Source organism: Pelobates fuscus, chromosome 10 (genome assembly GCF_036172605.1).
Source record: "Pelobates fuscus isolate aPelFus1 chromosome 10, aPelFus1.pri, whole genome shotgun sequence".
Lineage (NCBI taxonomy): Eukaryota > Metazoa > Chordata > Amphibia > Anura > Pelobatidae > Pelobates > Pelobates fuscus.
Genome location: NC_086326.1, coordinates 7,685,611 through 7,698,521, shown reverse-complemented (window position 1 = coordinate 7,698,521; position 12,911 = coordinate 7,685,611). Strand labels below are relative to the sequence as shown.

General features: G+C 43.4%; 1 protein-coding gene across 1 annotated transcript in view; it reads right to left on the bottom strand.

Moving 5' to 3' along the window:
• ABLIM1 (actin binding LIM protein 1) overlaps window positions 1-12,911 on the bottom strand; it is a 207,104-nt gene that overhangs the window by 25,211 nt on the left and 168,982 nt on the right. Inside the window, exon 13 of the mRNA XM_063434108.1 lies at window positions 4,179-4,283. Coding sequence (XP_063290178.1) covers window positions 4,179-4,283 — 105 coding nt within the window. The remainder of the gene's footprint in view (window positions 1-4,178; window positions 4,284-12,911) is intronic.

Below are 12,911 nucleotides of genomic sequence, written 5' to 3'. Positions count from 1 at the left end.
CCCTCTCTCAGATAGACACGACCCCCCTTTACAGACATAGCCCTCTCTCAGATAGACACAGCCCCCTATACAGACGTATCCCTCTCTCAGATAGACACAGCCCCCTATACAGACGTATCCCTCTCTCAGATAGACACAGCCCCCTATACAGACGTATCCCTCTCTCAGATAGACACAGCCCCCTATACAGACGTATCCCTCTCTCAGATAGACACAGCCCCCTATACAGACGTATCCCTCTCTCAGATAGACACAGCCCCCTATACAGACGTATCCCTCTCTCAGATAGACACAGCCCCCTATACAGACGTATCCCTCTCTCAGATAGACACAGCCCCCTATACAGACGTATCCCTCTCTCAGATAGACACAGCCCCCTATACAGACGTATCCCTCTCTCAGATAGACACGCCCCCCTATACAGACGTATCCCTCTCTCAGATAGACACAGCCCCCTATACAGACGTATCCCTCTCTCAGATAGACACAGCCCCCTATACAGACGTATCCCTCTCTCAGATAGACACAGCCCCCTATACAGACGTATCCCTCTCTCAGATAGACACAGCCCCCTATACAGACGTATCCCTCTCTCAGATAGACACAGCCCCCTATACAGACGTATCCCTCTCTCAGATAGACACGACCCCCCTTTACAGACATAGCCCTCTCTCAGATAGACACAGCCCCCTATACAGACGTATCCCTCTCTCAGATAGACACAGCCCCCTATACAGACGTATCCCTCTCTCAGATAGACACAGCCCCCTATACAGACGTATCCCTCTCTCAGATAGACACAGCCCCCTATACAGACGTATCCCTCTCTCAGATAGACACAGCCCCCTATACAGACGTATCCCTCTCTCAGATAGACACGACCCCCCTTTACAGACATAGCCCTCTCTCAGATAGACACAGCCCCCTATACAGACTTATCCCTCTCTCAGATAGACACAGCCCCCTATACAGACGTATCCCTCTCTCAGATAGACACAGCCCCCTATACAGACGTATCCCTCTCTCAGATAGACACAGCCCCCTATACAGACGTATCCCTCTCTCAGATAGACACAGCCCCCTATACAGACGTATCCCTCTCTCAGATAGACACAGCCCCCTATACAGACGTATCCCTCTCTCAGATAGACACAGCCCCCTATACAGACGTATCCCTCTCTCAGATAGACACAGCCCCCTATACAGACGTATCCCTCTCTCAGATAGACACAGCCCCCTATACAGACGTATCCCTCTCTCAGATAGACACGCCCCCCTATACAGACGTATCCCTCTCTCAGATAGACACAGCCCCCTATACAGACGTATCCCTCTCTCAGATAGACACGCCCCCCTATACAGACGTATCCCTCTCTCAGATAGACACAGCCCCCTATACAGACGTATCCCTCTCTCAGATAGACACAGCCCCCTATACAGACGTATCCCTCTCTCAGATAGACACAGCCCCCTATACAGACATAGCCCTCTCTCAGATAGACACAGCCCCCTATACAGACGTATCCCTCTCTCAGATAGACACGCCCCCCTATACAGACATAGCCCTCTCTCAGATAGACACAGCCCCCTATACAGACGTATCCCTCTCTCAGATAGACACGCCCCCCTATACAGACCTATCCCTCTCTCAGATAGACACGCCCCCCTATACAGACGTATCCCTCTCTCAGATAGACACAGCCCCCTATACAGACGTATCCCTCTCTCAGATAGACACGCCCCCCTATACAGACATAGCCCTCTCTCAGATAGACACGCCCCCCTATACAGACGTATCCCTCTCTCAGATAGACACGCCCCCCTATACAGACATAGCCCTCTCTCAGATAGACATAATCCCCTATACAGACGTATCCCTCTCTCAGATAGACACGCCCCCCTATACAGACATAGCCCTCTCTCAGATAGACATAATCCCCCTCCTTACAGACATAGCCCTCTCTCAGATAGACACGGCCTCCCTTTACAGACATAGCCCTCTCTCAGATAGACACGGCCCCCCTTTACAGACATAGCCCTCTCTCAGATAGACACGACCCCCCTTTACAGACATAGCCCTCTCTCAGATAGACACTACCCCCCTTTACAGACATAGCCCTCTCTCAGATAGACACAGCCCTCTCTCAGATAGACACAGCCCCCTATCCAGACGCATCCCTCTCTCAGATAGACCCCATCTCCCTTTACAGACATAGCCCTCTCTCAGATAGACACGACCCCCCTTTACAGACATAGCCCTCTCTCAGATAGACACAGCCCTCTCTCAGATAGACACAGCCCCCTATCCAGACGCATCCCTCTCTCAGATAGACACCATCTCCCTTTACAGACATAGCCCTCTCTCAGATAGACACGACCCCCCTTTACAGACATAGCCCTCTCTCAAATAGACACAACCTCCCCTTACAGACATAGTGTAACCGCAGGTGGTTCCCTTATTTACCACTATAATGTCTTAAAGCATGGAACTTATGTGGGATATTTATGGGATAATAATAGTAAACAGTTGAGAATTGCCCACTATTTCAATTCTCAGATCCCAAAGATCGTTATCGTGTAAGTGAAATGTATTCCATATAAATAAAATCACAATTTGTTATAAAAATAGATACAATTTATTGTGACAATTTAAATAATAATATGTAACATGCGTGATAATAATCAATGAATATTCAGTATAACATAGTATGCAATACAATATGGTAATGTAAAAACATCTCCCAATGGCTAACACAGTCTTAATTGTCAAGACAATGATTTATGATAGTACTTCACAGAGAAACGAAAGTGGAACTTACACACACAGAGCTTGCAGCCTCCCCTTACAGACATAGCCCTCTGTCAGATAGACACAACCCCCCCTTACAGACATAGCCCTCTCTCAGATAGACATGGCCCCCCTAGACAGTCGTAGCTCTCTCTAAGATAGACATGGCACGCCTAGACAGATGTAGCCCTCTCTCAGATAGACACAGCCCCCTAGATAGGTATAGCTCTCTCTCAGATACATGCTCCCCCCCCCGACAGATGTAGCTCTCTCTCAGATACACCCCCCCCCCCTCCCCGCACCCCAGACAGATGTAGCTCTCTCTCCCAGGTAGACATGGCCCCCCTAGACAGATGTAGCTCTCTCCCATATAGACACAGTCCCCCTAGATAGATATAGCTCTCTCTCAGATACACGCTCCCCCCCCCTAAAGACAGATGTAGCTCTCTCTCAGGTAGACATGGCCCCCCTAGACAGTGTAGCTCTCTCACAGGTAGACACGGCCCCCCTAGACAGATGTAGCTCTCGCTCAGATAGACACGCCCCCCCAGACAGATGTTGCTCTGTCTCAGGTAGACACGGCCCCACCAAGCACTCCATCATCAGAGAGACACCCAGCCCTCAAACAGTGGAGTGTTACTTTAATAGAAGTGTATGTAGTTAAACATTTGATGTCGTTCATATAGTCTTCCGGTAAATCAGTCTCTATATCACCTCACACCCAAACTACATAACCCAGATTAACCAAAAAATGTATATATTCAAAGAGTTATCCCGCAACATTAGAAACACAAATGTAAATTTAAACAGGTTTGAGATGTTTAAAAGTTGCTTCCTAATCTGACGGCATGTTAACAATATCCTCTTCTAGGGCAGACACTGCCAGTCCAAACATGCATATCCATCACAATAATAAAACTATAATTTAATTGATATAAAATAATGGTTTCTTAGGTTTCTTAAATCAGCCTTCAGCAAAACCAACGCCCAGAATTTCTGAATGAGCCAATTTTGTTTGTGGCTAAACTGCTTAAACGAGCCATCAATGCGGACTGGCCCATGACTTTATATTTAAGGAATGAAGTTAAATTACTAAAACAATACATTTATAGCACAGTAAGGTATTGTTATAGATAAATGAAACATCATAAAAACAAATAAAAGAAGAGACCATAAAACGTGTGCCTGGCTGACAATATAGCTCGAGTTGTTTGAAAGGGTTTTAATTAACACCTGGGTGCAAGAATGTGGAGACAGATAGCGCAACAGCACCCCCGAAAACGCCAGACAAAAATAATCCCCAACGAGACACGTAGAGACAACGAACACAAAACAGATTACGTGGCTACATTCTACGTGGACAGGACACGGAGACACACACAGCTCCTACCTGGAACATGGAAATGTTTAGGGACCTGGGCGTAAGTTGGTGTTAGAGGGCGACTGTCGGGTCGTAAAGGGAGAGGGGAATTCCTGCCGCTGGATGGCTCAGTGCCTCTCAATGAGAAGAGTCAATACAAATAAAAGACAGAAAACAAAACAAGAGGGAAATAGAAAAACAAAGAAAATAACAAAATCATGTAAATTATAAAGAACAGAAAAACCTACTGAAAAGGAAATCAGACATGAAATTATAGTTACAGTAAGCAAAAATCACGTTGTGAATGAGCAGTTTGAACTTTCTGAGCTGCTTGTGGGCTTCGGATAACGTGAGTCTTTTTTTAACCCTTTGAATGTGAGATGGTGCAGCAGGTTATAGAACAGTAAAGTCTGTTTTCATCCAGTTATATCCACTCGGTGTTCAGCGGTTGATATATGTGGAACGTGGCATGGTTTTATGCTGTGAACACTAGTTATACGAGTGATGAAGGGACAGTATCCGGAATTTGTGTTGCCTGAACTTGGATTTAGAAATTGGGGGAGACTAGCAGAGTTACATTTTTCAGTTAAGGTCTTGGTTGCCTTATTCTACCCTCTGGCATTCAAAGGGTTCATTTTAAAACCATGCTTAAAGTTACAAATTCACACAGAATGCTTATCCTCGCGTTATTACTGTAACAAACAGACTTTACAGGATACGAGAGGATTTGACAAATTTAAAGCCCTTTCACTAGTCTGGCTTTAACTTGTTAAATGCGGCCACCTAATGCTGTTCACCAGAAGATGAAAGGTATAGCTTTCCGATTTAAGGGTTGTCACTTTAAAATAACCCCACCTGCCCCCCCCCCCAGGGTAGCACTGACTTATATTCAGCACCTTGTAGCATGAATTTTGTACAAAAGCACCCCCTTAAATCAGACATGGATTACGCCAATACACTGACTCCGTCATACAGACGCAGCATGCGTGATGGACTAGGGAGAGGTGAATAGCACGCCAACTCCTCATTCTCAGCAATATAAGCACCAGTAAGATATAGCCCTCCCCACGCAATGCCAAGAGAGAATACACGATGCAGGGTGAGACACTGTATCACTATATAAAACCGCACAGAGGGGAATGAGGCCAGACAGAGCTCAGCAGCTTGCCCTGCGTCATGATGGCCAAACTCCAATGATGGAACGGCAAACTGCCTCATGTCAGGTAGCCATTTACATTAAAGGCAGATTTACTAAGAGGCGAGAAGTTGGAGAGAAGATAACTGCCCATGTGTCTGTCCAGGTTCAATTCCTCTGGAATATCAGCTATAATAAGTATCCAGATTAGACCTCAGATGGGATAAAATTGAGAAAAAAATAATCCCCCTCACCCAGCTCCCAATAATGCCAGTCTCTGCTTACTGTTGGCTGGTGGGCAGATTGTATGGGGCTGTGCACCCCAGACAGATGTAGTTCTCTCTCTCAGGTAGACACGGCCCCCCTAGTCAGATGTAGCTCTCTCCCAGATAGACACAGTCCCTACAGACAGATGTTGCTCTCTCCCAGTTAGACACCCCCCTCTTCCCCCCCCAGACAGATGTTGCTCTGTCTCAGGTAGGCACGGCCCCACCAAGCACTCCATCATCAGACTCATATGATAAAAACCAGGGGATGCCTGGGCATTCTGGGAGTTGTAGTTTAACAGCTGGGTGAGTGACTATATGTAAGTATCCTCTCCCTTTACAATAAATGGTCACACGTTAAAATTAACAGTCAATTGTAGTATGATACCTCCAGGTAAATTCCTACAGGTAGATTAGAATACCTCCAGGTAAGTTATAACAGGTAGATACTAATACCTCCAGGTAAATTATAACAGGTATATTAGACTACCTCCAGGTAAGTTATAACAGGTATATTAGACTACCTCCAGGTAAGTTATAACAGGTATATTAGAATACCTCCAGGTAAGTTATAACAGGTATATTAGACTACCTCTGGGTAAGTTATAACAGGTATATTAGACTACCTCCAGGTAAGTTATAACAGGTATATTAGACTACCTCTGGGTAAGTTATAACAGGTATATTAGACTACCTCCAGGTAAATTACTACAGGTAGATTAGAATACCTCCAGGTAAATTATAACAGGTATACAAGACTACCTCCAGGTAAATTATAACAGGTATATTAGAATACCTCCAGGTAAATTAGACTACCTCCAGGTAAATTATAACATGTAGATTATAACACCTCCAAGTAACTTACAACAGGTAGATAACAATACCACCGGGAAAGTTATAACAGGTAGATTAGAATACCTCCAGGAAAGTTATAACAGGTAGATTACAATACCTCCAGGTAAATTATAACAGGTAGACTATAACACCTCCAGGTAAGTTGCAACAGGTAGACTATAACATCTCCAGGTAGGATATAGCAGATAACTATAACACCTCCAGGTAGGATATAACAGAAAGATTATAAAATCTCCAGGTAGAATACCTCCAGGTAAAAGGTAAAAGGCAGATTATAATAACACCCACAGGCAAATTAACATACAGATTATAACACATCAAAGTAGGTTGTAAAAGGTAGATTATACATTTCCAGGCAGGTTATAACAGGTAGAATACCAAAAATCGTAGAGCGCAAAAAACTGCAGTAGATACAATATCTAACATACACTATAAAAAATATATAGTGCAGACGATCTGATATAGCCATCATAGAAATACTGTAGCATGTCTGGGAGAGAACTCACATGAATCAGAGCCCTATCACCCATGGCTCTGGGTTTTAATTGCTCCACTTTAGAGGGATAGTTCCCACAGATTAATGACAGGAAAGGTGTCTCCACTTAGTCAGATGAATATATGGATATCTGTGCAGGCCAGGACCCCCAATTGAATATTATCTAAACACCCCATCTATGTATCGCAGAATGTGCTGTGTACCTATATGTGCAGGCTCAAAATCAACCAATATCTTGTCAGTTTTCTTTTTAAATAGAATAGAAAACTAAATTGTAGTTAGTTATGTATTATTCAGGTACATGCCATTTTACTTCATTCGGGGTCCCTCTTAGTTTGACATGAAGCATGGCGGGTGCCTTCACAGCCTATACAGCGGACACTAAGTATGTCCTCTGTGCTGATTTTAGTCCGAACTTCCTGCCATCACCATGACTGGCAATGCCTAGCACTGCATTTCTCTAGCCGGATCCACTGCCGGTCATTAAATAAACTCTGTATCTGCTAACTACTAACTAGCCAGTTAACCCTTTCCTGCAGTGTGCTTATTTCAGCAGAATTACTAGCCTATAATAAATGCTGGAAGCTGGATCAATATAACCCAGGTATTTCAGCTGTTCGGTCAAGTCATAGCTTTCAATAATAACTGTTCTATACTGTGTTTAGTTATTACACTCTGTAAAAATGTTATTATTTATTTAACAAGATAAGAAGGCAAAAAAGAAACATAAACCAAACGTCTCCAGGACTGCAATCAATTGACCTTTTTAAATCCAAATGAAATAAAACCATATTGAGAGGACCCCTATTTCACAGAGTGTTTAACGGGCCTTCGAGCAGAATGACCCGCTGTGTTCCAGAGGGCTGAGCAAGTCTGAGTGTTTACTGAATGCTAGATCACGTTCCATGGCATGCTGACAGCACCAATATTATACATTTTACAACTTTTCACTGAATTGACTTTCCCCGGTTCTCTGCATGTCCTGCACTTATTGTAGTTTTTGTTATAGTAAATGCTCTGCATCATTCTGCATTTTAGCCCTGCCTTCTCGGTCACACGTTCCCTGTGTATAATGCTTCCTGTACCTGTGTACATGATGTCAGTGCTCCCGTCCTGTCCCTTCCTCTCCCCTAACCTGCAGAGTAAAAGAAAGAACCGTGGCAAAGCTTTCGAGTAGCTGCAGCATGGCTGTCATAATCAGAAAGCTGATAACTAAACTACAAGTCCCAGAAACCTCTGCACTGAACTGAGGCTGTGCACAGAGAGCTCATCAAACTCTTCCCCTGCGGAGAAACATGAAAAACAGCTTGGACGCTAGAGGAAAGGCCCCGGGGCGACCAAATCATTCCCTGTGAGGATATGCACAAAAACAAAAAAGCAACTTGAAATACCGTATGCATTATTTATACAATACATTACTAAACAATTAGTCAGTGGAAGCCTGCAGTGCCCATTTAATCCCTCCCCAGCATTCGTTCTGGTGGGAGGCTGAAATGAAAGAATTGTATTATTTACCTTAACAAATCCAAAATAAAAACCCTATTCTGCTTTCAAAGTAGGAAAAACATCAAACATATACAAACATAGATACGGTGACAGGTATAACGCAGCCACACAAAAACAGGGAATTTGCCTGAAATCTATAGGGTTTTTTGGAAGCTGTAAGAATATTTATTAATTAAAATCAATGGAAATAATGAATGGGGAGCAGTAAGTATTATAACATCCAAACAGTGAGTCCAATAATTAACATAAACGGTAAGCTATACTGTAACAAGCGTTATTTGTTTCTCCATTCCCATAAAGATGATGTAGAGATCTTTTCTAAGACACTGCTGAATGGACAGCTATCACAGATGGGGATTTAATTAAAGGGACACTATAGTCACCTGAACAACTTTAGCTTAATGAAGCAGTTTTGGTGTATAGAACACGCCCCTGCAGCCTCACTGCTCAATCCTCTGCCATTTAGGAATTAAATCCCTTTGTTTATGAACCCTAGTCACACCTCCCTGCATGTGACTTGCACAGCCTTCCATAAACACTTCCTGTAAACAGAGCCCTATTTAGGCTTTCTTTATTGCAAGCTCTGTTTAATTAAGATTTTCTTATCCCCTGCTATGTTAATAGCTTGCTAGACCCTGCAAGAGACTCCTGTATGTGATTAAAGTTCAATTTAGAGATTGAGATACAATTATTTAAGGTAAATTACATCTGTTTGAAAGTGAAACCAGTTTTTATTTTTCAGGCAGGCTCTGTCAATCATAGCCAGGGGAGGTGTGGCTAGGGCTGCATAAACAGAAACAAAGTGATTTAACTCCTAAATGACAGTGAATTGAGCAGTGAAATTGCAGGGGAATGATCTATACACTAAAACTGCTTTATTTAGCTAAAGTAATTTAGGTGACTATAGTGTTCCTTTAAAGGACAGATAAGAAACGAATAGTTACAGCACAGTGTCTCTCTGCACCCCACTAGATAGACCTCTCACCCTAAACGTATACTCCGTTATGGCAGTATTCATTTATAAAAAGCGAATTAAAGTAGCACAGGGTACCGGTATACATCAAAGGCATTAATAGAAATGTGCAAATCTAATGTTTTCCTTAATTTTATTCATCTGTTTTTTAATTCCCCAAATAGAATTGTCACAAACTATTTAACTCCACTGACAAACTTCTCTGTAATCTGCGGGATCAGATGTCTTAAAGGTAAATAGCTCTTCAAAATAGAACTGGTGTTTAGAAAAAAAAATATATATAAATAGTTGTTTTGATAAAAGCAACATATATAAAATTTGGAAACTGTTAGATCATTCCTTTATGTTTGTTTTTACTTAAATCCCTTTTAGAAAGTAGAAAGTGTTCATTTTATACGACAAAGTGCAAAGACAAAAATATGAATAACCCCTTAACGACCAGAGGCAATGTTTGTCACCATCTCAGCCTGCTGCCTAAACTGGCCCAGCAAGGAATGTGCTTCTTATTGGTGAGTGACCAATCTGTGACACCCTGCTAAATTATTATTATTTTATTATTTATATAGTGCCATCAGATTCCGTAGCGCTGTACAATGGGATTAAAGACCAAACGGTTATGGTGTCATAGATTGCCAGTGATATGTGGGTTTAGGGTCATGTCTGGTGTTGGAAAGGTTTTATGTATACACTTTCCTTGCTGTATTTTTTGTGATATCCAAGATCAATTATTTACTTTATTTGAGCTCCCACATGATTCGCACATCTCTACAAAAAATAAAAGCATGCCGTCCCTTTAACATAGCAAAGCAAAATGCAGAGATGGTCTCTGAATGCACTAACACCAAACGTGAAGCATGCCAAGAGAAGGGGTGCCAGGGATTACCCCGTGGGTAGGTATTTTATTAGCTTTAGATCAGGAAAGCTAATAACGCCACTTGTAGCAGGCGGGTACCTGGCCTGACCTGTCTCCTTACCTTTCAAGAGTACGACCGGGTGATGTCGGAAGGGGGAGTTGGGACGGGAGTTGCAGAGGGTGGAGCTGAAACTGCTGGTGCGCACGTAAGACAAACGGGGCGCACCAGAACACAAGAGCTCTGAGATAGAAGAGGAAACGTAGGAAAGGAAAATAAAACAAAACAAGAGAAAACAAACAAACAAAATGCAAGACATGGACAAAAAAAAGCAAAAAAAAAACAACACAAAACAAAAAAACAGAGAACAGAAAACAGCAGAAAATAAGAGACAGATCTGAGAAGATAATAGGGGGGGGGGGTATTATGTTTTAACCCTTTGAGTGCCAGAAGGGAGTTTTGTATGTTCTTGCACTTAAAGTGTTTAAGGGGGAAACAATGACAGTCATAATCAGAAATAAAATGCCAAAATGTAGCAGGGAAAGAAACAAAATTATTCCAGGGTTGAGGAGGGAGGAAAGCTGCAGCCTTCGCAACATTTTATATTCAGCAACTTTAGGCAAAATGAGGAGTTGAGCCGTTTTTAGTATTTGAAGCACTTGGACTAACACACTGTAACAAACCATTTAATATTTATAAACAGGACTGCGTTGGCAAATAATGGCACCAAACAGAATCGATTTTACTCAGCCTGCATTATCATGTATGGCCACTAGGGGTGTCTGGATCTAAGTTTTCAATGCAGCTAACGAGAGCCAGTATCTGTATGTATTACACTAGTGAGATCATGCAGGGATAAAAAGTGGCAGATAAAATGTCCACATTTAGGCCAAACTAGCCGATCTGAAACCAAACTGACTTGGAGAGCTTATTCCTAGTTTGGCTATGTTGGCCTAGACTTTGAAATTTACTTTGAACTCCATACAATTCACACTTCAGTGGATACATCTGTTTCTGGAGTTCTTTAGCAAATTTGTCAACATGGGCTTAAACTTGTCAAAGAGCCTTGTTACAATAACACCAGCTATAGAAACCCGCCGGCACTGATTACAGTAACACGCAGCGCACCGCCACTGATTACCGTAACACGCAGCACGCCATCATTAATTATAGTAACACGCAGCACGCCATCATTAATTATAGTAACACGCAGCGCACCGTCACTAATTACATAAACAAGCAGCATGCCAACACTAATTACAGTAACACACAGCGCGCCTGCACTGATTACCGTAACACGCAGCACGCCATCATTAATTATAGTAACACGCAGCGCACCGGCACTGATTACATAAACCCGCAGCACGCCAACACTAATTACAGTAACACGCAGCGCGCCTGCACTGATTACATAAACAAGCAGCACGCCAACACTAATTACCGTAACACGCAGCACGCCAGCACTAATTACAGTAACACGCAGTGCACCGGCACTGATTACAGTAACACACAGCGCGCCTGCACTGATTACCGTAACACGCAGCACGCCATTACTAATTATAGTAACACGCAGCGCACCGGCACTGATTACAGTAACACACAGCGCGCCTGCACTGATTACCGTAACACGCAGCACGCCATTACTAATTATAGTAACACGCAGCGCACCGGCACTGATTACATAAACACGCAGCACGCCAGCACTAATTACAGTAACACACAGCGCACCTGCACTAATTACATAAACACGCAGCACGCCGGCACTAATTACAGTAACATGCAGTGCACCGGCACTGATTACATAAACACGTTGCGCACCAGCACTGATTACATAAACACGCAGCGCGCCGGCACTGATTACATAAACATGCAGCGCGTCGGCACTAATTACAGTAACACGCAGCGCGGCAGCACTAATTACAGTAACACACAGCATGCCGGCACTGATTACATAAACACGCAGCGCGCCGGCACTGATTACATAAACATGCAGCGCGTCGGCACTAATTACAGTAACACGCAGCGCGGCAGCACTAATTACAGTAACACACAGCATGCCGGCACTGATTACATAAACACGCAGCGGACCAGCACTGATTACAAAAATGCAGCGCGCCGGCACTGATTACAGAAACACGCAGAGCGCCGGCACTAATTACAGTAACACGCAGCTTGGTGGCATCGATTACACAATCACGCAGCGCACCAGCACTGATAACCGTAACACGAAGCGCGTCAGTACGGATTACAGTAACACGCAGCACACCTGCACTAATTACATAAACACGCAGCGCGCCGGTGTTCTATCATTGTGCTATACCCCGTCAGATTTCTATACCCTCGTCACTTCCGGGGAGGGGAATCAGCTGGATCCTGGGCTGCACATGCGTGCTAGCACTCCTGCTACTCCACCACAGCCAGGTCCTGGAAGGTAAGTAAAACTAGTTTTACACTTTCATTATAGTTAGTGCATTCACTAAGCTTAGGCACACCAGACATTTAGGGTTAATGTTAGGGTTCAAATGACGGTTAGGATTAGGGACTTGTTCACATTTAGTGATATTTCACAATAGGGGAATATCACTAAATAGTGATTTCTCACACTTTATTTTAACCCTTACCCCAAGGGTTAGGGTAAGAATAGAGAGTGAGAGAGGTTAGAATCACTTACCTAACCCTAC